Source organism: Xenopus tropicalis, chromosome 1, assembly GCF_000004195.4.
Source record: "Xenopus tropicalis strain Nigerian chromosome 1, UCB_Xtro_10.0, whole genome shotgun sequence".
In the NCBI taxonomy this organism is placed as follows: Eukaryota; Metazoa; Chordata; class Amphibia; order Anura; family Pipidae; genus Xenopus; species Xenopus tropicalis.
In genome coordinates, this window is record NC_030677.2 from 216,245,025 (window position 1) to 216,267,432 (window position 22,408).

General features: G+C 53.1%; 1 protein-coding gene across 9 annotated transcripts in view; it reads right to left on the reverse strand.

The window, feature by feature from the left end:
- Positions 1-22,408, reverse strand: part of dnai1 (dynein, axonemal, intermediate chain 1) — a 45,924-nt gene that overhangs the window by 19,293 nt on the left and 4,223 nt on the right. For 6 of the 9 annotated variants that reach the window (XM_031894402.1, XM_031894285.1, XM_031894188.1 and 3 more), the window contains exons 4-19: positions 21,708-21,806; positions 20,640-20,720; positions 16,861-16,987; positions 15,986-16,065; positions 15,542-15,658; positions 15,400-15,459; positions 13,870-14,001; positions 13,650-13,734; positions 12,675-12,792; positions 10,215-10,258; positions 9,316-9,563; positions 8,676-8,765; positions 8,401-8,488; positions 6,636-6,715; positions 6,312-6,460; positions 6,039-6,138 (exon numbers count right to left, since the gene is read on the reverse strand). In XM_031894402.1, coding sequence (XP_031750262.1) covers positions 6,039-6,138; positions 6,312-6,460; positions 6,636-6,715; positions 8,401-8,488; positions 8,676-8,765; positions 9,316-9,563; positions 10,215-10,258; positions 12,675-12,792; positions 13,650-13,734; positions 13,870-14,001; positions 15,400-15,459; positions 15,542-15,658; positions 15,986-16,065; positions 16,861-16,987; positions 20,640-20,720; positions 21,708-21,806 — 1,698 coding nt within the window. 9 annotated transcript variants of the gene reach the window in all.

Genomic DNA, 22,408 nt, shown 5'->3' on the forward strand with positions numbered 1-22,408 from the left:
GAGGTGCCAGCACTGAGACAATAACAGGCCTGGCATGGGTAGGTGTCAGCACTGAGACAATAACAGGCCTGGCATGGTAGGTGTCAGCACTGAGACAATAACAGGCCTGGCATGGGTAGGTGTCAGCACTCAGACAATAACAGGCCCGGCATGGGTAGGTGTCAGCACTGAGACAATAACAGGCCTGGCATGGGTAGGTGTCAGCACTGAGACAATAACAGGCCTGGCATGGGTAGGTGTCAGCACTGAGACAATAACAGGCCTGGCATGGGTAGGTGTCAGCACTGAGACAATAACAGGCCTGGCATGGGTAGGTGCCAGCACTGAGACAATAACAGGCCTGGCATGGGTAGGTGCCAGCACTGAGACAATAACAGGCCTGGCATGGGTAGGTGCCAGCACTGAGACAATAACAGGCCTGGCATGGGTAGGTGCCAGCACTGAGACAATAACAGGCCTGGCATGGGTAGGTGTCAGCACTGAGACAATAACAGGCCTGGCATGGGTAGGTGTCAGCACTGAGACAATAACAGGCCTGGCATGGGTAGGTGCCAGCACTGAGACAATAACAGGCCTGGCATGGGTAGGTGTCAGCACTGAGACAATAACAGGCCTGGCATGGGTAGGTGTCAGCACTGAGACAATAACAGGCCTGGCATGGGGAGGTGCCAGCACTGAGACAATAACAGGCCTGGCATGGGTAGGTGCCAGCACTGAGACAATAACAGGCCTGGCATGGGTAGGTGTCAGCACTGAGACAATAACAGGCCTGGCATGGGTAGGTGTCAGCACTCAGACAATAACAGGCCCGGCATGGGTAGGTGCCAGCACTGAGACAATAACAGGCCTGGCATGGGTAGGTGTCAGCACTGAGACAATAACAGGCCTGGCATGGGTAGGTGTCAGCACTGAGACAATAACAGGCCTGGCATGGGTAGGTGTCAGCACTGAGACAATAACAGGCCTGGCATGGGTAGGTGTCAGCACTCAGACAATAACAGGCCTGGCATGGGTAGGTGCCAGCACTGAGACAATAACAGGCCTGGCATGGGTAGGTGCCAGCACTGAGACAATAACAGGCCTGGCATGGGTAGGTGCCAGCACTGAGACAATAACAGGCCTGGCATGGGTAGGTGCCAGCACTGAGACAATAACAGGCCTGGCATGGGTAGGTGCCAGCACTGAGACAATAACAGGCCTGGCATGGGTAGGTGCCAGCACTGAGACCCACAACTCCCTGCGCCCCGAGCTGCCCAGAGAAGGTACTTGGCAGTATTTGTGCCGTTTGGCTGTAGGGGAATCAGCCAGAACATAAGGAGCAGAGATCTGCCCCCCCCCGATCTGCCCTCCCGGCTGAGCAATCTCATGATCCTTATGTGAAGTGACTGGGGCCCGAGGCCCAGGGAATAACACACAGAACAGACTCCCTGCACCTCCCGCGCCGTCTGCAGCACAAACCAGCTTGCTGTGGGGTTGGGGGGGCTCACCATCATGTGTAACAATCACGGTGTATAAATACCCCCCCCTAATGTGTAACAATCACGGTGTATAAATACCCCCCCCCCCTAATGTGTAACAATCACGGTGTATAAATACCCCCCCTAATGTGTAACAATCACGGTGTATAAATACCCCCCCCTAATGTGTAACAATCACTGTGTATAAATACCCCCCCCTAATGAGTAACAATCACGGTGTATAAATACCCCCCCCTTATGTGTAACAATCATGGTGTATAAATACCCCCCCCCTAATGTGTAACAATCACGGTGTATAAATACCCCCCCCCCTAATGTGTAACAATCACGGTGTATAAATACCCCCCCCCCTAATGTGTAACAATCACGGTGTATAAATACCCCCCCCCCTAATGTGTAACAATCATGGTGTATAAATACCCCCCCCTAATGTGTAACAATCATGGTGTATAAATACCCCCCCCCCTAATGTGTAACAATCACGGTGTATAAATACCCCCCCCTAATGTGTAACAATCATGGTGTATAAAAGGTGCTGGGGGGCAGGTAGTTAGGGGCAAGGTGCTGGGGGGCAGGTAGCTAGGGGCAAGGTGCTGGGGGGGCAGGTAGTTAGGGGCAAGGTGCTGAGGGGCAGGTAGTTAGGGGCAAGGTGCTGGGGGCCGGCAGGTAGTTAGGGGCAAGGTGCTGGGGGGCCGGCAGGTAGTTAGGGGCAAGGTGCTGGGGGGCAGGTAGCTAGGGCAAGGTGCTGGGGGGGCAGGTAGTTAGGGGCAAGGTGCTGGGGGGGCAGGTAGTTAGGGGCAAGGTGCTGGGGGCCGGCAGGTAGTTAGGGGCAAGGTGCTGAGGGGCAGGTAGTTAGGGGCAAGGTGCTGGGGGGGCAGGTAGTTAGGGGCAAGGTGCTGGGGGCCGGCAGGTAGTTAGGGGCAAGGTGCTGGGGGGGCAGGTAGTTAGGGGCAAGGTGCTGGGGGGCAGGTAGTTAGGGGCAAGGTGCTGGGGGCCGGCAGGTAGTTAGGGGCAAGGTGCTGGGGGGCAGGTAGTTAGGGGCAAGGTGCTGGGGGGCAGGTAGTTAGGGGCAAGGTGCTGGGGGGCAGGTAGTTAGGGGCAAGGTGCTGGGGGGCAGGTAGTTAGGGGCAAGGTGCTGGGGGGCAGGTAGTTAGGGGCAAGGTGCTGGGGGGCCGGCAGGTCAGTACATTGGGGATTTCCCTCCCAGACAGGTACCAAAGCCCTGCCAGCTGGTGAGGCAACACAAGGCTGGAGTAGGAGACCTACAGTAACGCTAACAGGAGAGTCATTTGACCCTGTCATGTGATCATTTGCAGACCCCCAAACATACACATACCGACACCTGCAATCCCTAAACACGTCACATCTCTCTCCTTCCTTTGACTCTCTTCATTCTAACATCCAAACTGTCTCTTGTCCTAATCAGGCCCCTCTGTCTCCTACAGCCACTCGCCCCTGCCCTCAATGTGCTGCTCCTGCCAAGACTAAACGTGTGAGGCCCAAACCGCTCCAACCCTAGCACCCTGCTCATACCCGCCCTGGCACCCTGCTCATACCCGCCCTGGCACCCTGCTCATACCCACCCTGGCACCCTGCTCATACCCGCCCTGGCACCCTGCTCATACCCGCCCTGGCACCCTGCTCATACCCGCCCTGGCACCCTGCTCATACCCACCCTAGCACCCTGCTCATACCCGCCCTGGCACCCTGCTCATACCCGCCCTGGCACCCTGCTCCTACCCACCCTGGCACCCTGCTCATACCCGCCCTGGCACCCTGCTCATACCCACCCTGGCACCCTGCTCATACCCACCCTGGCACCCTGCTCATACCCGCCCTGGCACCCTGCTCATACCCACCCTGGCACCCTGCTCATACCCGCCCTGGCACCCTGCTCATACCCGCCCTGGCACCCTGCTCATACCCACCCTGGCACCCTGCTCATACCCGCCCTGGCACCCTGCTCATACCCGCCCTGGCACCCTGCTCATACCCACCCTGGCACCCTGCTCATACCCGCCCTGGCACCCTGCTCATACCCGCCCTGGCACCCTGCTCATACCCACCCTGGCACCCTGCTCATTCCCGCCCTGGCACCCTGCTCATACCCGCCTGGCACCCTGCTCATACCCGCCCTGGCACCCTGCTCATACCCACCCTGGCACCCTGCTCATACCCGCCCTGGCACCCTGCTCATACCCACCCTGGCACCCTGCTCATACCCACCCTGGCACCCTGCTCATACCCACCCTGGCACCCTGCTCATACCCACCCTGGCACACTGCTCATACCCACCCTGGCACACTGCTCATACCAAATCCCTCCAAAAACAGTCAGGTGCACTTGAGCGCCGCTGGCACAAATCAAGGTCAGAGTCAGATTTCTGCAGCTACAAATCTGCTCTCCTACAACACCCCCCTCTGCCAAGCTAAACAAACCTACTTCCCTGCACTTATTAACCCCTCTCTAACCAACCTGCACAACTCTTCTCTCCCTTTAACTCTCTGCTGTCCCCCCCCCCCTCCGTGTGCTTCAGTCACTGCTCAAGCTATTGCTGAGCACTTTAAAAATAAAATTGACACCATCCGAAGTGACATTGCACAACTTCATCCCCATAACCATTCCCCTCCCTCCCTACATGCCCCCCAGTCTCTTCTTGGCTCCTTCTCCCCTGTGACTGAAGTCTCAAAACTGTCGGCTTCCTCCCACCTTACTACCTGCCCGCTTGATCCCATTCCTACCAAACTTCTACGCAATGCCAACCCCTGTCTTATCAAAGCCTTAACTCATCTATTCAATCTCTCACTCTCTACTGGAATCTTTCCCTCCCAACTGAAACATGCACTGGTAACCCCTATTCTGCACTGGTAACCCCTATTCTGAAAAAACCCTCCCTAGATCCTTCCAATCCTACTAACCTCCGACCTATCTCTCTGCTCCCATTCATCCCCAAACTGCTTGAGCGCCTAGTATACAACCGACTGACGCTATTCCTCTCTGACAATAACCTCCTGGATCCCCTACAATCTGGTTTTAGACAACAACATTCCACCGAAACTGCTCTAACCCGACTAACAAATGACCTACTTTCAGCTAAAGCCAAAAAACACTACTCGCTACTGATACTTCTCGATCTCTCTGCTGCTTCTGACACTGTGGATCCCCCTCTTCTCCCCCAGACTCTCCGCTCTCTTGGCCTTCGTGACACTGCCTTATCCTGGTTTCCATCTTATCTCTCAGATCCTTCAGTGTCTCTTACAATGGGGAATCCCCTTCTCCCCTGCCTCTCCCTGTCGGGGTTCCTCAAGGCTCTGCCCTGGGCCCCTTACTATTTTCTCTCTATACCTCCTCACTTGGCAAACTAATCAGTTCTTTTGGCTGTCAGTCCCACCTCTATGCTGGGGATACTCACATCTATCTTTCCTCTCCTGATCTCAACCCAGAGCTTCTAACTGGCGTCTCTCCCTGCCTGGCCGCTATCTCCACTTGGATGTCCCAGCGTTACCTGAAATTAAACCTCTCTAAAACTGAACTGGTTCTCTTTCCCCCATCCAACCCATCTTCCCAGGCCCGGTGCCTTGGGGTTATCCTTGATTCTGCCCTGTCCTTCACCCCTCATATCCAATCACTTATCAAATCCTGTCACTTTCACCTAAGAAATATCTCCAAAATCTGATCATTTATCACCCACTCTTATAATATCTCGCCTGGACTACTGTAACTCCCTATTAATTGGCCTTCCCCTCCAAAGCCTGTCCCCTCTCCAGTCCATAATGAATACTGCTGCCAGGCTCATACACCTCTCCGACCGCTCCTCCTCTGCCGTGCTACACTGCCAATCCCTGCCATGCCCCTCTGCCAGTCCCCCTGCCATGCCGCTCTGCCAATCCCTGCACTGGCTTCCCCTACCATCCAGGATAAAATTCAAGCTATTGACCCTCACATTTAAAGCAGCCCATAACTCTGCCCCACCCTACATCTCTGAACTCATCTCTAGGTACCACCCAACCCGCTTGTTACCCCCCTACTGACCTGCCCCCCAACTCCTCTCTCATTCCCTCCTCACACGCTCGCATTCAAGCCTGTGCAAGGGCTGCCCCCCTTCTCTGGGATTCGCTCCCACAAACTGTCAGACTTTCTACCAATCTCTCTGCCTTCAAGAGATCTCTAAAAACACATTTATTTAGAGAGGCTTACCCTAATCTAGTTTAGCAATACCCTGTGCCCCCCCCTCTCACAACTCTGGTCATGCCCATTCCCACACCTTGTGTCTCAACCCTTTCTCCTTGTAGAGTGTAAGCTCTTTGGGGCAGGGCTCCCTTCCCCTCCTGTATCGGTTACTGATTGCTTTATATGTTACTCCTTGTAGAGTGTAAGCTCTTTGGGGCAGGGCTCTCTTCACCTCTTGTATCGGTTATTGATTGCTTTATATGTTACTCTGTATGCCCAATGTATGTAACTCACTTATTGTACAGCGCTGCGGAATATGTTGGCGCTTTATAAATAAATGTTAATGTAATGTAATGTAATTTGCAGACACACCCCCCCAGGGGTACTTACCTTCCCATCAACAGTGACAGCAGCAAACACCGTGGAAGAGTACGGGGCCCAGGCAACATCTGCCACCGGGGCGCTCAGGTCAAACACAAACATTGGGCTCCTGAGGAAGGAACATCTTTATTATTATTATTAGTATTGTTATTATTGTTATTATTATTATTAGTTTTATTATTAAATACATAACGACAGAATGGAAAGGGAAGCCCAGTATAACATGGAGTGAGCTGCTGTGAGGCCGGTACGTTCCCATCATCCCTTGCATGACACACTCACTTGACATCATGTTGCCAGATCTTGACTGTCCAATCAGAGCTGCAGGAGATGAAGACCTTGGGGTGAAAAGGGTTCCAGCGCACCGTATCCACCGCCATGCTGTGTGCCTCGTACGTGTCCAGGAACTTGCTGGAGTAAGCCTTCGAGCACTGCGCAGTAACGAGTAACACTCAGTGTGAGTGGCCCAATATTAGCCCCGCCCATGTAACAGGTAGGTAGGTGACTGCCATAAAGCAGGGCAGGACTGCTGCTTACAATGGGGGGATGAGATGGAGGGCACCAAGGCCTGCCCATTATTCCCTATAAAGCTGAGCCCACTGTTACCTTATGGATGTTTCCCTCTTCAGTCCCAACGAGGTACAGGTACTCAGTCTGCCAGTGGAAGTCAAAGGCTGTTCCGCTACCTGGGGGCAACAGGAGGTGGGAGGGGGTAGGTTGGAGCTTATGTGCCACACACAGTTACTGAGGGGCCCCCACCCTCATGTCCACTATATGTGAGTGCAGGGGGGGTCGAGTGCCAGTACCATGTATATGTGAGTGCGGGGGGGAGTGCCAGTACCATGTATATGTGAATGCGGGGGGGGGGGGGAGTGCCAGTACCATTGTATATGTGAATGCGGGGGGGGGGGGGGTTTAGTGCCAGTACCATGTATATGTGAATGCGGGGGGGGAGGTGCCAGTACCATGTATATGTGAATGCGGGGGGGAGCAGAGTGCCAGTACCATGTATATGTGAGTGCGGGGGGGGAGTGCCAGTTCCATGTATATGTGAATGCGGGGGGGGGAGTGCCAGTTCCATGTATATGTGAATGCGGGGGGGGGAAGTGCCAGTACCATGTATATGTGAGTGGGGGGGGAGTGCCAGTACCATGTATATGTGAATGCGGGGGGGGGGGGTGGAGTGCCAGTACCATGTATATGTGAGTGCGGGGGGGGGGGGGGGGAGTGCCAGTACCATGTATATGTGAGTGCGGGGGGGGGGGGGAGTGCCAGTACCATGTATATGTGAATGCGGGGGGGGGGGGAAGTGCCAGTACCATGTATATGTGAGTGGGGGGGGGAGTGCCAGTACCATGTATATGTGAATGCGGGGGGGGGGGGGGGGGTGGAGTGCCAGTACCATGTATATGTGAGTGCGGGGGGGGGAGTGCCAGTACCATGTATATGTGAGTGCGGGGGGGGGGGGGAGTGCCAGTACCATGTATATGTGAGTGCGGGGGGGGGGGGAGTGCCAGTACCATGTATATGCGAATGGGGGGGGGGTGGAGTGCCAGTACCATGTATATGTGAGTGCGGGGGGGGGGGGGGGAGTGCCAGTACCATGTATATGTGAGTGCGGGGGGGGAGTGCCAGTACCATGTATATGTGAGTGCGGGGGGTATGTGAGTGCGGGGGGGGAGTGCCAGTACCATGTATATGTGAGTGCGGGGGGGGAGTGCCAGTACCATGTATATGTGAGTGCGGGGGGAGTGCCAGTACCATGTATATGTGAGTGCGGGGTGGGGAGTGCCAGTACCATGTATATGTGAGTGCGGGGGGGGAGTGCCAGTACCATGTATATGTGAGTGCGGGGGGGGGGAAGTGAGTGCGGGGGGGGGAGTGCCAGTACCATGTATATGTGAGTGCGGGGGGGGGGGGAGTGCCAGTACCATGTATATGTGAGTGCGGGGGGGGAGTGCCAGTACCATGTATATGTGAGTGCGGGGGGGGGGGGGAGTGCCAGTACCATGTATATGTGAGTGCGGGGGGGGGGAGTGCCAGTACCATGTATATGTGAGTGCGGGGGGGGGATGTGAGTGCGGGGGGGGAGTGCCAGTACCATGTATATGTGAGTGCGGGGGGGGGAGTGCCAGTACCATGTATATGTGAGTGCGGGGGGGGGGGGGAGTGCCAGTACCATGTATATGTGAGTGCGGGGGGGGGAGTGCCAGTACCATGTATATGTGAGTGCGGGGGGGGGGGGGAGTGCCAGTACCATGTATATGTGAGTGCGGGGGGGGATGTGAGTGCGGGGGGGGATGTGAGTGCGGGGGGGGGATGTGAGTGCGGGGGGGGATGTGAGTGCGGGGGGGGGGGGGAGTGCCAGTACCATGTATATGGAGCCTGAGACCCTCAGGGCCACTTGCAGTTGTTCCACTGAAGGACAACTTGATGACATCGGAGTGAACCAACTCGTCCTGCGGGGGGAGAAGGAGGGCAATTAGTGGCAGACAAATCAGACAAATAGCCCAGAGCCCAAGGCAGAAGCCTCCATGTTGGTGGTTTGTTACCCCTTCTATCCTTGGGGTAAGTGCATTCATGTACAGGACTCCCATGTTGCACCCTCCCGGGGTATTACTGGGGTAAGAGCAGCCAAATACCCACCTTTACTAATGTCCAGGACACCACCCTCCCGTCTGACGAGACGGAAAAAAAGTTTGGATTATTGTCCATGTCGTCTCTCTGCCACTTCACCTGAACATAGAGAGAAACATATGTGAGTATGAGTGTGAGTGCAGGCTAATGAGGGACATACAGGGAGTCCCCCTGCCCTACTGACCCCACTGAGGGGCCCCCTGCCCTACTGACCTGACGGAGGGTCCCCCTGCCCTACTGACCCGACTGAGGGTCCCCCTGCCCTACTGAACAGACTGAGGGGCCCCCTGCCCTACTGACCCGACTGAGGGGCCCCCTGTCCTACTGAGGGGCCCCCTGCCCTACTGAGGGGCCCCCTGCCCTACTGAGGGGCCCCCTGCCCTACTGACCCGACTGAGGGGCCCCCTGCCCTACTGCCCTGATTGAGGGGCCCCCTGCCCTACTGACCCAACTGAGGGGCCCCCTGCCCTACTGACCTGACTGAGGGCCCCCTTCCCTACTGACCCGACTGAGGGGCCCCCTGCTCTACTGACCTGACTGAGGGGCCCCCTGCCCTACTGACGCAACTGAGGGGCCCCCTGACCTACTGACCTGACTGAGGGCCCCCTTGCCCTACTGCCCTGACTGAGGGCCCCCCTGCCCTACTGACCTGCCACACAGGGTCGGTGTGTTTGCCGGATTTTGCCGAACTAATGAAACTTGGCTGTGGCGTGTCTGCTTTGAGATTATAAATGGCCACGTTGCCATCATAGAAGCCGGCGGCCACCAGATAGGGGTGGTCTCTGTGTAAGTCCAAGCACATGACGCCACTGTCTGCGCTGAACAGATATTCGGGGAACGAGGGGTTCTTGAGCGAGTAGAAGAGCACCAAGCCTCGGTTCTGTTTCATAAAGTCATCTGTGGGGTCAAATCAGTCATGTCACCCTCACTTACCCACTGCACCCCAGGGGAGGAAATGGGGGGGGGTTAATTTAAAGGGAAACAGCCGGTATTACAGTACAAATGCACAGGGGGGCAGTTGTTTTATATAAAGGGGCCCCTATAAAGCCCACAAATCAGTATGGCAGCCGTACTTTGCCCCTGCCTCATGGGCCAGGAATCCCCAATAAAAGGACAACTCTATCACAATTTGGCTAATTTCCCATTTCCCAGCATTACAGTTTTGGCTCCAATGCTGCCCAACAGCTCCCTCATGTGGCGGCTCCCAGTCACTACAAGGGGCACACACGTCCGCAAGTGCAGTGAGCAAAGTGCAATTTCAGTTCCCACAATGCAACATTTCTATCCAGGCGCCATTGCGTCTGATTCACCCAAATTAATGCAACTATCCATCCATTTTGTTGCAAATCAGATCCCTCCCCTGCAGAACCCAGAGCTGCCATAGTCACAGAGCAGAAAGGGAATAATTACCCCCTTCCCAAGATTCTAGCCAGCGGGCAGCACACACAGGGTTGGGCACTGCCTTGAGCTGATATGTACAGATATTCTGCCCCCTCCATGCTGGAAGGAGATGGGGGGCACACACAGACATGGGGGCCAGGTACTTACAAGAGCCGTGGGCAACTGCAAAGAGATCCTTGTAATTTGGGTTCCTGTAAGAGACAAATGAGAAGTGTTGGGGGCTGATGGCAGGTAAGTTGTTAGGGGACACGAGTGCAGGTCGGGACTGGGATACACAATAAGCCTCATACAGTGTCGCCAATACATAACCCTGGAACTAGCCCAACCCCACAGCTTGCCAGTCTGGGCGGCATACACCCCCCACAGGTGGCACCTGAGAGACAGCCCAAGGCGGGGGGGGGGGGGGGGGATGTTACAATATTGTAAACAATAAACAAACCATTCTGTGCTCTATCCCTAGCCCTGCCCTGCAGCTTAGCAGCCCTTCATGCAGAACACCTTAGGGTGGGCTATCTCTGACCAATGGAATACTTTGGGTGGGCTAGCTCTGACCAATGGAATACTTTGGGTGGGCTAGCTCTGACCAATGGAATACTTTGGGTGGGCTAGCTCTGACCAATGGAATACTTTGGGTGGGCTAGCTCTGACCAATGGAATACTTTGGGTGGGCTAGCTCTGACCAATGGAATACTTTGGGTGGGCTAGCTCTGACCAATGGAATACTTTGGGTGGGCTAGCTCTGACCAATGGAATACTTTGGGAGGGCTAGCTCTGACCAATGGAATACTTTGGGAGGGCTAGCTCTGACCAATGGAATACTTTGGGTGGGCTAGCTCTGACCAATGGAATACTTTGGGAGGGCTAGCTCTGACCAATGGAATACTTTGGGTGGGCTAGCTCTGACCAATGGGATTCTTTAGGTTGGCTAGCTCTGACCAATGGGATTCTTTGTGTGGGCTTGTTCTGACCAATGAGATAGCTTTGGGTGGACTAGCTCTGACCAATGGGATTCTTTGGGTGGGCTTGCTCTGACCAATGAGATACCTTTGGGTGGGCTAGCTCTGACCAATGGAATTCTTTGGGTGGGCTAGTTCTGACCAATGAGATACCCTTGGGTGGGCTAGCTCTGACCAATGGGATTCTTTGGGTGGGCTAGTTCTGTCCAATGAGATAGCCTTGGGTGGGCTGGCTCTGACCAATGGGATTCTTTGGGTGGGCTAGTTCTGTCCATTGGGATTCTTTGGGTGGACTAGCTCTGACCAATGGGATTCTTTAGGTTGGCTAGCTCTGACCAATGGGATTCTTTGGGTGGGCTAGCTCTGACCAATGGGATACTTCGGGTGGGTTTAACTCTATAGGATTCTAATTAAGCAGCAGCCAATAAAGAGCCGTGAGTTGCAAAGCCACAAGGGAACTGCCGCTGAGGGAACCATGGAGCTACTTCCTGCTCAGGAGGGGCAGCGGCTCCAGGGCTCCCCTGTGCCAATGGGAAGGAAGGGCAGGAAGGAATGGGCGGAGCTGAGTGCAACTACACGGAAGGGCAAGGAGCGCATGTTGGTGCAAGTGAAAGACAATTAAAGGGGAAGTCATTCCTTAGTTCTTTCTTGCCGATCCCATTCTCAGTTCCTGCGTTTGGGCTACAGACAATCCCAATAGGAATGGTCAGCGCCAAAAGCACAGAGATCCCTATCCCAATTACAGACCCCTGACCTGGGGGGGCACAATAAATCCAAATGTGAGGGGAGTGGTTAAACCCCTGGGGCAACTCCCATTATGCCAGGGGAAGCCATTCCTACTGGAGTTGCTGGGGTCCCCTGTTTCAATGTGCTCCTCCCACTTCCCAAGTGACATCACGCCTGAGAGGTGATTTCCTTACCCCACGCTGTTTCCCTTATATCCTGGGCCCACCCCTGTTGTCATGGAAGCCTCCTTTGTCACTCCTCCCCAGTGTTGCCATGGCAGCACAACATTAACTCATTAAAACCTTGTGCTCATTTCCCAGAAGCCTTTGGTGCTGATCATTTGTACTGAGAAGATTTTGGCGCAAGTAACTTTAAAGGGGAGGGTCAGCTTTCAGTTAACTGTCAGTATGTTACAGAAAGGCCAAGTCTAAGCAACTTTTCAATTGGTCTTCATTATTTGTTTTTCATAGTTTTTGAATTATTTGCCTTCTTCTTCTAACTTTTTGCAGCTTTCAAATGGGGGTCACTGACCCCGGCAGCCAAACCCTATTGCTCTGTGAGGCTCTAGTTTTATTGTTACTTTTTATTATTTATTTTTCTATTCAGTCCCTCCCCGTATTCATATATCAGTCTTTCATTATATCCACACCCTGGTGGCTAAGGTCATTTGGACCCTAGCAACCAAACAGCTACTCCCAAGCTTGGAGAGCTGCCTAATAAAAACTGAAATAATGAAAAAGTATAAATAATAAAAAATGAAGACCAATTGCAAATTGTCTCAGAATATCACTCTCTACTTCACGCTAAGAGTTAACTCAGAGGCGGGCATCCCCCTTAATGAATGGGGTGTTATGGGCAACTGGGTGCGGGGTAATTGCGGGGGGCCATGTATAAGCGGAGGGTGGCAGAGGTACTGGGCACCTACCAGCAGAGGGCAGTCACTGCCAACCCCTTGGCTTGTTCTTGCTGGAACTTCCACAGTGGCATCAATGTTCCCTCTTGGCCTCTAAATTCATCCGCAGGATCCTCGAAATATTTGAAGTCTTCAGAGAAAAACAATGAAAGTGAATGTAATGAACTCTTGCCTGTGCCAGGGTGCTGATTGGGGGGCACAGGCACGTGCCAGGGTGCTGATTGGGGGGCACAGGCACGTGCCAGGGTGCTGATTGGGGGGCACAGGCATGTGCCAGGGTGCTGATTGGGGGGCACAGGCACGTGCCAGGGTGCTGATTGGGGGGCACAGGCACGTGCCAGGGTGCTGATTGGGGGGCACAGGCATGCGCCAGGGGTGCCTGGGTGCTGATTGGGGGACACAGGCACGCGCCAGGGGGTGCCAGGGTGCTGATTGGGGGGCACAGGCACGTGCCAGGGTGCTGACTGGGGGGCACAGACACGAGCCAGGGGGTGCCAGGGTGCTGATTGGGGGGCACAGACATGCCCTGGGGGGTGCCAGGGTGCTGATTGGGGGGCACAGGCATGCGCCAGGGTGCTGACTGGGGGGCATAGGCAAACGCTGGGGGTGCCGGGGGACTGATTCATGCAGGGAAAATGAGCGCTGTGGAGTGGTTTGGCTCGGCCTGGCACATGGAATAGGCACAATCTCACTGCCAGATCAGTGCCAGTTACTTCGCCATGATTCCTTCCTACCATGTGGTGGGCAAAGGTTACACCTCCTGCACTATATCTTTGGTAGAACTACAACTCCCAGCACCCTGTGCGTAACATGCAGCAAGCAAGCGACAGTCAAGAGACATGCGCTGTGCTGGGGGGGGGGGGGTACAGGCAATGGCTATGGGTGGCCCAGAGGGGTACTGTGGGTATGTCCCATTCTGAGCCACTGCCAACTGTGCCCACAGAAACATACAAATGCCCAATAGCAAGGAGCCAACCAATCACCTACCCTGAGTGACATCATCAAACGAGTTCTGATTCACCATCCTCTCCATGATTTTGCACGATTTCGCCAACTTGCTGATGTCATCACTCTGCGTAAATCCGACGAGAATGTGATTATAGAGCGACTAGTGAAATGTAACAGGGACCCACCCCTGGCACTGCCCGGGCACCCCTCCCTTACACCTCTGCCCAAACCCTATTGGCCCCTCATTTGTGTCACTCACCTGAGATTCGGTGGCGCCCATTCTGCGCCGGGATGGCGTCTCTTCTTCTTTCTTAGAGGCCGGAGCCTTCGGCTTCTCTTTCAGCTTCTGCTGCTTCTTCAGCTCCTCCACGTAAGCGTCATAGATCTCCCACTGCGCCCACAGAAGCTTCCGTCAGTCTCTGGGGCAACTCCCGGGGCCCGGGGGCAAAAGCTAGTAGGGCCCCCAATGTTTCTATATATCTGTAACCTTGTTATGGGCTAAGGGGGCCCAGCCTGAAGGCCAGTTAGGGGGGATTTGGGGTGAGTGCTTATTTGTGCCCTGGGTACCCCTGGAACTATAGCGGGGTGACTGTTACCCCAATGTTTCTATATATCTGTAACCTTGTTATGGGCTAAGGGGGCCCAGCCTGAAGGCCAGTTAGGGGGGATTTGGGGTGAGTGCTTATTTGTGCCCTGGGTACCCCTTGAACTATAGCGGGGTGACTGTTACCCCAATGTTTCTATATATCTGTAACCTTGTTATGGGCTAAGGGGGCCCAGCCTGAAGGCCAGTTAGGGGGGGATTTGGGGTGAGTGCTTATTTGTGCCCTGGGTACCCCTGGAACTATAGTGGGGTGACTGTTACCCCAATGTTTCTATATATCTGTAACCTTGTTATGGGCTAAGGGGGCCCAGCCTGAAGGCCAGTTAGGGGGGGATTTGGGGTGAGTGCTTATTTGTGCCCTGGGTACCCCTGGAACTATAGCGGGGTGACTGTTACCCCAATGTTTCTATATATCTGTAACCTTGTTATGGGCTAAGGGGGCCCAGCCTGAAGGCCAGTTAGGGGGGATTTGGGGTGAGTGCTTATTTGTGCCCTGGGTACCCCTGGAACTATAGCAGGGTGACTGTTACCCCAATGTTTCTATATATCTGTAACCTTGTTATGGGCTAAGGGGGCCCAGCCTGAAGGCCAGTTAGGGGGGGATTTGGGGTGAGTGCTTATTTGTGCCCTGGGTACCCCTGGAACTATAGCGGGGTGACTGTTACCCCAATGTTTCTATATATCTGTAACCTTGTTATGGGCTAAGGGGGCTCAGCCTGAAGGCCAGTTAGGGGGGGATTTGGGGTGAGTGCTTATTTGTGCCCTGGGTACCCCTGGAACTATAGCGGGGTGACTGTTACCCCAATGTTTCTATATATCTGTAACCTTGTTATGGGCTAAGGGGGCTCAGCCTGAAGGCCAGTTAGGGGGGGATTTGGGGTGAGTGCTTATTTGTGCCCTGGGTACCCCTGGAACTATAGCGGGGTGACTGTTACCCCAATGTTTCTATATATCTGTAACCTTGATATGGGCTAAGGGGGCCCAGCCTGAAGGCCAGGGAGATTTGGGGTGACCTAGAGGAGAAATTACTTTCAGCCCCCCCGGATCGGGATGGGTTGGGGGTCACAGACAAATTGCTTGTGCCTCCTGCTCACTAGAAATGATGGTGAATAAGGAACCAATAGTGCTGGGTATGACACCCCCCCCCCCCCCCCATAGAGGCCGCTTGGCACCCTTCCCGCTTACCTGATTGGCAGAGGCAGAAAAGACTTCCCGCGGGGGCGGTTCTGTCTGACAGGCACGTTCCTGCAACAAATGATACAAAGTGTTTAGTGACCCCCCAGGCCCACAGCGCCCCCAATCACACACAGCACAGGGGGGGGCTTACTCTCAGTGGGTTGTTCAGAGACTGGGAGGCTCTCTCGCTAAAGTTGAACTGATTGGTCAGTTTTCGTTCCTTGAGTTTGGGTGCGTCTTCTCCATCAGCCCCCTCGTCCCCTGCGGCCTATAGGAAGAAAGGGGAGGAGCTGCTCAAAGTCTGGCCCAGCTGGTACCTCCAGTAATTGCCCCCCAATCACACTCTACCTCTGATAATTACCCCCAATCGCATGGTACCTCAGCCTATTGCCCCCAGTCACACACAATCCACTAATTGCTCCACAATCCAAGGTATCTCAAGTAATTGCCCCCCAATCACATGGTACCTCAGTTAATTGCCCCCCAATCACACAGTACCTTAGCTATTTACCCCTCAGTCACATGGTACCTCAGCTTATTGCCCCCATTCACACAGTACTGCAGTGCCAGCTCCCTCCCATGGGTACAAACAAACCGGTACCGGAGTTCCTGGGTGCTCCTCTGTCTCCATATTGTCTGCTGGTTCTGCTGCAGGGGAGTCAATGTGAGTGGGCCCTGGGGAGGCAGACACATTAGTGACACTATATACTGATATATATATATATATACACACACTGCCCCACACTGCCCTACTGGTTCTGCTGCAGGGGTGTGGGTGTGAGTGGGCCCTGGGGAGGCAGACACATTAGTGACACTATATACTGATATATATATATATATATATACACACAGCCCCACACTGCCCTACTGGTTCTGCTGCAGGGGAGTCAATGTGAGTGGGCCCTGGGGAGGCAGACACATTAGTGACACTATATACTGATATATATATACTGCCCCACAGCCCCACACTGCCCTACTGGTTCTGCTGCAGGAGTGTGAGTGTGAGTGGGCCCTGGGGAGGCAGACACATTAGTGACACTATATACTGATATATATATATATATATATATATACACACACTGCCCCACACTGCCCTACTGGTTCTGCTGCAGGGGTGTGGGTGTGAGTGGGCCCTGGGGAGGCAGACACATTAGTGACACTATATACTGATATATATATATATATATACACACACACTGCCCCACACTGCCCTACTGGTTCTGCTGCAGGAGTGTGGGTGTGAGTGGGCCCTGGGGAGGCAGACACATTAGTGACACTATATACTGATATATATATATATACACACAGCCCCACACTGCCCTGCTGGTTCTGCCAATGGCAGACCATATTCCAGTGGATCTCCTGCTGACCCAGATGTGCCAGAGATACAAGAAGGGTTGGGCCCCCCAGACCCCCTCAGGAGCCCAGTCAGTGAGTGGGGCCTGAAGGAAAAGCAGGGAACAGACTCACCTTCCAGCCCCCCCATACGCAGTTTCTGCCTGCGGGCCTCGTCGGAGTCCTTGTGCAAGAGGTTCCCATCCAGGGAGAAGTGCACGGCCAGCTGTTCCACCATGCTCACCGCCTTGTACGCTCGCTCCTGCAACACAGAGACCCCCGCATTTCTACTCGCGCCTCTGGGGAGGGCTAACAATCAGCTCCCGGGGGCACTTTCCTGAGAAGTAGGGGGGGGGGTAACTATATCTATATATAACATCATCTTGCTGAGGGGCCCAATAACCAGTCAGAAGCAGTTCATATAAGTAGTTCCATTAATTAGTGTGCTAATAAAGCAGTCAGCTCATTGGGGGGCAGTCGAGGTTGCCCCAAGTTTAACCCCTACCCACCTACCTGCCCCTTCTTACACAGCCCTGCGCTGTCATTGCTGGATAAGTAACAAACAGAACACACGTTACATTCCCAATGCTAGGAAATGATCTAGAACCCCTCAGTGACTTCTAATATCCTTATCATTTACAGTAGGGGGTACATTATCCCTTATAATACATGAGTGATACTCAGAGTTCCCTGTATAACTCAGCCTGCAGCCTTGTGCCTTTATATGGGCACAGAACCCCTCAGTGACTGCTAATATCCTTATCATTTACAGTAGGGGGTACATTATCCCTTATAATACATGAGTGATACTCAGAGTTCCCTGTATAACTCAGCCTGCAGCCTTGTGCCTTTATATGGGGGGCACAGAGCCCCTCAGTGACTGCTAATATCCTTATCATTTACAGTAGGGGGTACATTATCCCTTATAATACATGAGTGATACTCAGAGTTCCCTGTATAACTCAGCCTGCAGCCTTGTGCCTTTATATGGGCACAGAACCCCTCAGTGACTGCTAATATCCTTATCATTTACAGTAGGGGGTACATTATCCCTTATAATACATGAGTGATACTCAGAGTTCCCTGTATAACTCAGCCTGCAGCCTTGTGCCTTTATATGGGGGGCACAGAACCCCTCAGTGACTGCTAATATCCTTATCATTTACAGTAGGGGGTACATTATCCCTTATAATACATGAGTGATACTCAGAGTTCCCTGTATAACTCAGCCTGCAGCCTTGTGCCTTTATATGGGGGGCACAGAGCCCCTCAGTGACTGCTAATATCCTTATCATTTACAGTAGGGGGTACAGTATCCCTTATAATACATGAGTGATACTCAGAGTTCCCTGTATAACTCAGCCTGCAGCCTTGTGCCTTTATATGGGGGGCACAGAACCCCTCAGTGACTGCTAATATCCTTATCATTTACAGTAGGGGGTACATTATCCCTTATAATACATGAGTGATACTCAGAGTTCCCTGTATAACTCAGCCTGCAGCCTTGTGCCTTTATATGGGGGGCACAGAACCCCTCAGTGACTGCTAATATCCTTATCATTTACAGTAGGGGGTACATTATTCACTATATATATATATATATATATACAGTGGAGGAAATAATTATTTGACCCCTCACTGATTTTGTAAGTTTGTCCAATGACAAAGAAATGAAAAGTCTCAGAACAGTATCATTTCAATGGTAGGTTTATTTTAACAGTGGCAGATAGCACATCAAAAGGAAAATCGAAAAAATAACTTTAAATAAAAGATAGCAACTGATTTGCATTTCATTGAGTGAAATAAGTTTTTGAACCCTCTAACAAAAAAAGACTTAAAAAACCCTTGTTTGCAAGCACAGAGGTCAAACGTTTCTTGTAATTGATGAGCAAGTTTGCGCCCATTTTAGGAGGAATGTTGGTCCACTCCTCTTTGCAGATCATCTCTAAATCCCTAAGGTTTCGAGGCTGTCTCTGTGCAACTCTGAGCTTGAGCTCCCTCCATAGGTTTTCTATTGGATTAAGGTCCGGAGACTGACTAGGCCACTCCATGACCTTAATGTGCTTCTTCTTGAGCCACTCCTTTGTTGCCTTTGCTGTATGTTTTGGGTCATTGTCGTGCTGGAACACCCATCCACCACCCATTTTCAGTTTCCTGGCAGAGGGAAGGAGGTTGTCGTTCAGGATTTCACGATACATGGCTCCGTCCATTTTCCTGTTAATGCGAATAAGTTGTCCTGTGCCCTTAGCAGAAAAACACCCCCAAAGCAAAATGTTTCCACCCCCATGCTTGACGGTGGGGACGGTGTTTTGGGGGTCATAGGCAGCATTTTTCTTCCTCCAAACACAGCGAGTTGAGTTAATGCCAAAGAGCTCTATTTTGGTCTCATCAGACCACAGCACCTTCTCCCAGTCACTCACAGAATCATTCAGGTGTTCATTGGCAAACTTCAGGCCTGCACATGTGCCTTCTTGAGCAGGGGGACCTTGCGAGCCCTGCAGGATTTTAATCCATTGCGGTGTAATGTGTTTCCAATGGTTTTCTTGGTGACTGTGGTCCCTGCTAATTTGAGGTCATTAACTAACTCCTCCCGTGTAGTTCTAGGATGCTTTTTCACCTTTCTCAGAATCATTGACACCCCACGAGGTGAGATCTTGCGTGGAGCCCCAGAGCGAGGTCGATTGATGGTCATTTTGTGCTCCTTCCATTTTCGAACAATCGCACCAACAGTTGTCACCTTCTCTCCCAGCTTCTTGCTAATGGTTTTGTAGCCCATTCCAGCCTTGTGCAGGTCTACAATTTTGTCTCTGACATCCTTGGGCAGCTCTTTGGTCTTTCCCATGTTGGAGAGTTTGGAGTCTGCTTGATTGATTGATTCTGTGGACAGGTGCCTTTTATACAGGTGACTAGTTAAGACAGGTGTCCTTAATGAGGTTGACTAATTGAGTAGAAGTGTCTAACCACTCTGTGGGAGCCAGAACTCTTAATGGTTGGTAGGGGTTCAAAAACTTATTTCACTCAATGAAATGCAAATCAGTTGCTATCTTTTATTTAAAGTTATTTTTTCGATTTTCCTTTTGATGTGCTATCTGCCACTGTTAAAATAAACCTACCATTGAAATGATACTGTTCTGAGACTTTTCATTTCTTTGTCATTGGACAAACTTACAAAATCAGTGAGGGGTCAAATAATTATTTCCTCCACTGTATATATATATTAGCCTCTCAGATATTGCAGCCATTTTGTCCTGTGTTTCAGGTTGTAAGCCCCGCTCATGAGATTGCCGGGGGGCACCCAGACAAGAGATTGCCGGGGGGCACCCAGACAAGAGATTGCCGGGGGCACCCAGACAAGAGATTGCCGGGGGGCACCCAGAGAAGAGATTGCCGGGGGGCACCCAGACAAGAGATTGCCGGGGGGCACCCAGACAAGAGATTGCCGGGGGGCACCCAGACAAGAGATTGCCGGGGGGCACCCAGACAAGAGATTGCCGGGGGGCACCCAGACAAGAGATTGCCGGGAGGCACCCAGACAAGAGATTGCCGGGGGGCACCCAGACAAGAGATTGCCGGGGGGCACCCAGACAAGAGATTGCCGGGGGGCACCCAGACAAGAGATTGCCGGGGGGCACCCAGACATGAGATTGCCGGGGGGCACCCAGACATGAGATTGCAGGGGGGCACCCAGACATGAGATTGCCGGGGGGCACCCAGACATGAGATTGCCGGGGGGCACCCAGACATGAGATTGCAGGGGGGCACCCAGACATGAGATTGCCGGGGGGCACCCAGACATGAGATTGCCGGGGGGCACCCAGACATGAGATTGCCGGGGGGCACCCAGACATGAGATTGCTGGGGGGCACCCATTCAGTACTTGGCACGGGGCACTGGGGGAGCAGAAAGGTTCTTACCTTAAAGCTGTATCTGACGATGTTCTGGGGAGCATGGGGATTATTGGCTGTCAAAATGCGAGTAAATTCTTCATTCAGTTCCTGGGGAAACAGAACCATCAGGGCCCAGTGGCACAGGCAGGGAAATGGGAAACAGAACCATCAGGGCCCAGTGGCACAGGCAGGGAAATGGGAAACAGAACCATCAGGGCCCAGTGACACAGGCAGGGAAATGGGAAACAGAACCATCAGGGCCCAGTGACACAGGCAGGGAAATGGGAAACAGAACCATCAGGGCCCAGTGACACAGGCAGGGAAATGGGAAACAGAACCATCAGGGCCCAGTGACACAGGCAGGGAAATGGGAAACAGAACCATCAGGGCCCAGTGACACAGGCAGGGAAATGGGAAACAGAACCATCAGGGCCCAGTGACACAGGCAGGGAAATGGGAAACAGAACCATCAGGGCCCAGTGACACAGGCAGGGAAATGGGAAACAGAACCATCAGGGCCCAGTGACACAGGCAGGGAAATGGGAAACAGAACCATCAGGGCCCAGTGACACAGGCAGGGAAATGGGAAACAGAACCATCAGGGCCCAGTGACACAGGCAGGGAAATGGGAAACAGAACCATCAGGGCCCAGTGACACAGGCAGGGAAATGGAAACAGAACCATCAGGGCCCAGTGACACAGGCAGGGAAATGGGAAACAGAACCATCAGGGCCCAGTGACACAGGCAGGGAAATGGGAAACAGAACCATCAGGGCCCAGTGACACAGGCAGGGAAATGGGAAACAGAACCATCAGGGCCCAGTGACACAGGCAGGGAAATGGGAAACAGAACCATCAGGGCCCAGTGACACAGGCAGGGAAATGGGAAACAGAACCATCAGGGCCCAGTGAGTGACACAGGTAGGGAAATGGGAAACAGAACCATCAGGGCCCAGTGAGTGACACAGGTAGAGAAATGGGAAACAGAACCACGTGCATCTGGGCAAGTAGAGCAATAAAGCATCAGCGTTTCCATATCTCACAGCTGCATGGAGCCATTAGCAGCGATAGGTACTGATCCAATAGGGCACTTACTGCTTCTGTCAGTTCCAGTTGGTCGCGGGGTTTAATCAAAGTCTTGGCCTGAGTCCATTCTTCTACTCCATCTCCGACATCTGTGGAGTCATCGTCATCCTATAGAAACTCACATTAACCCTCATTCAGAAATGCCCAGAGCCTGCCCTTACTCACCTGTTACCCTACCTGTACACCCAGAGCCTGCCCTTACTCACCTGTTACCCTACCTGTACACCCAGAGCCTGCCCTTACTCACCTGTTACCCTACCTGTACACCCAGAGCCTGCCCTTACTCACCTGTTACCCTACCTGTACACCCAGAGCCTGCCCTTACTCACCTGTTACCCTACCTGTTCAGAAATGCCCAGAGCCTGCCCTTACTCACCTGTTACCCTACCTGTACAGAAATGCCCAGAGCCTGCCCTTACTCAACTGTTACCCTACCTGTACAGAAATGCCCAGAGCCTGCCCTTACTCTTCTGTTACCCTACCTTTACAGAAATGCCCAGAGCCTGCCCTTACACACCTGTTACCCTACCTGTACAGAAATGCCCAGAGCCTGCCCTTACTTTCCGGTTACCCTACCTGTACAGAAATGCCCAGAGCCTGCCCTTACTTTCCGGTTACCCTACCTGTACAGAAATGCCCAGAGCCTGCCCCTACTCACCTGTTACCCTACCTGTACAGAAATGCCCCATGTATGGCCACTGTGTTGGCAG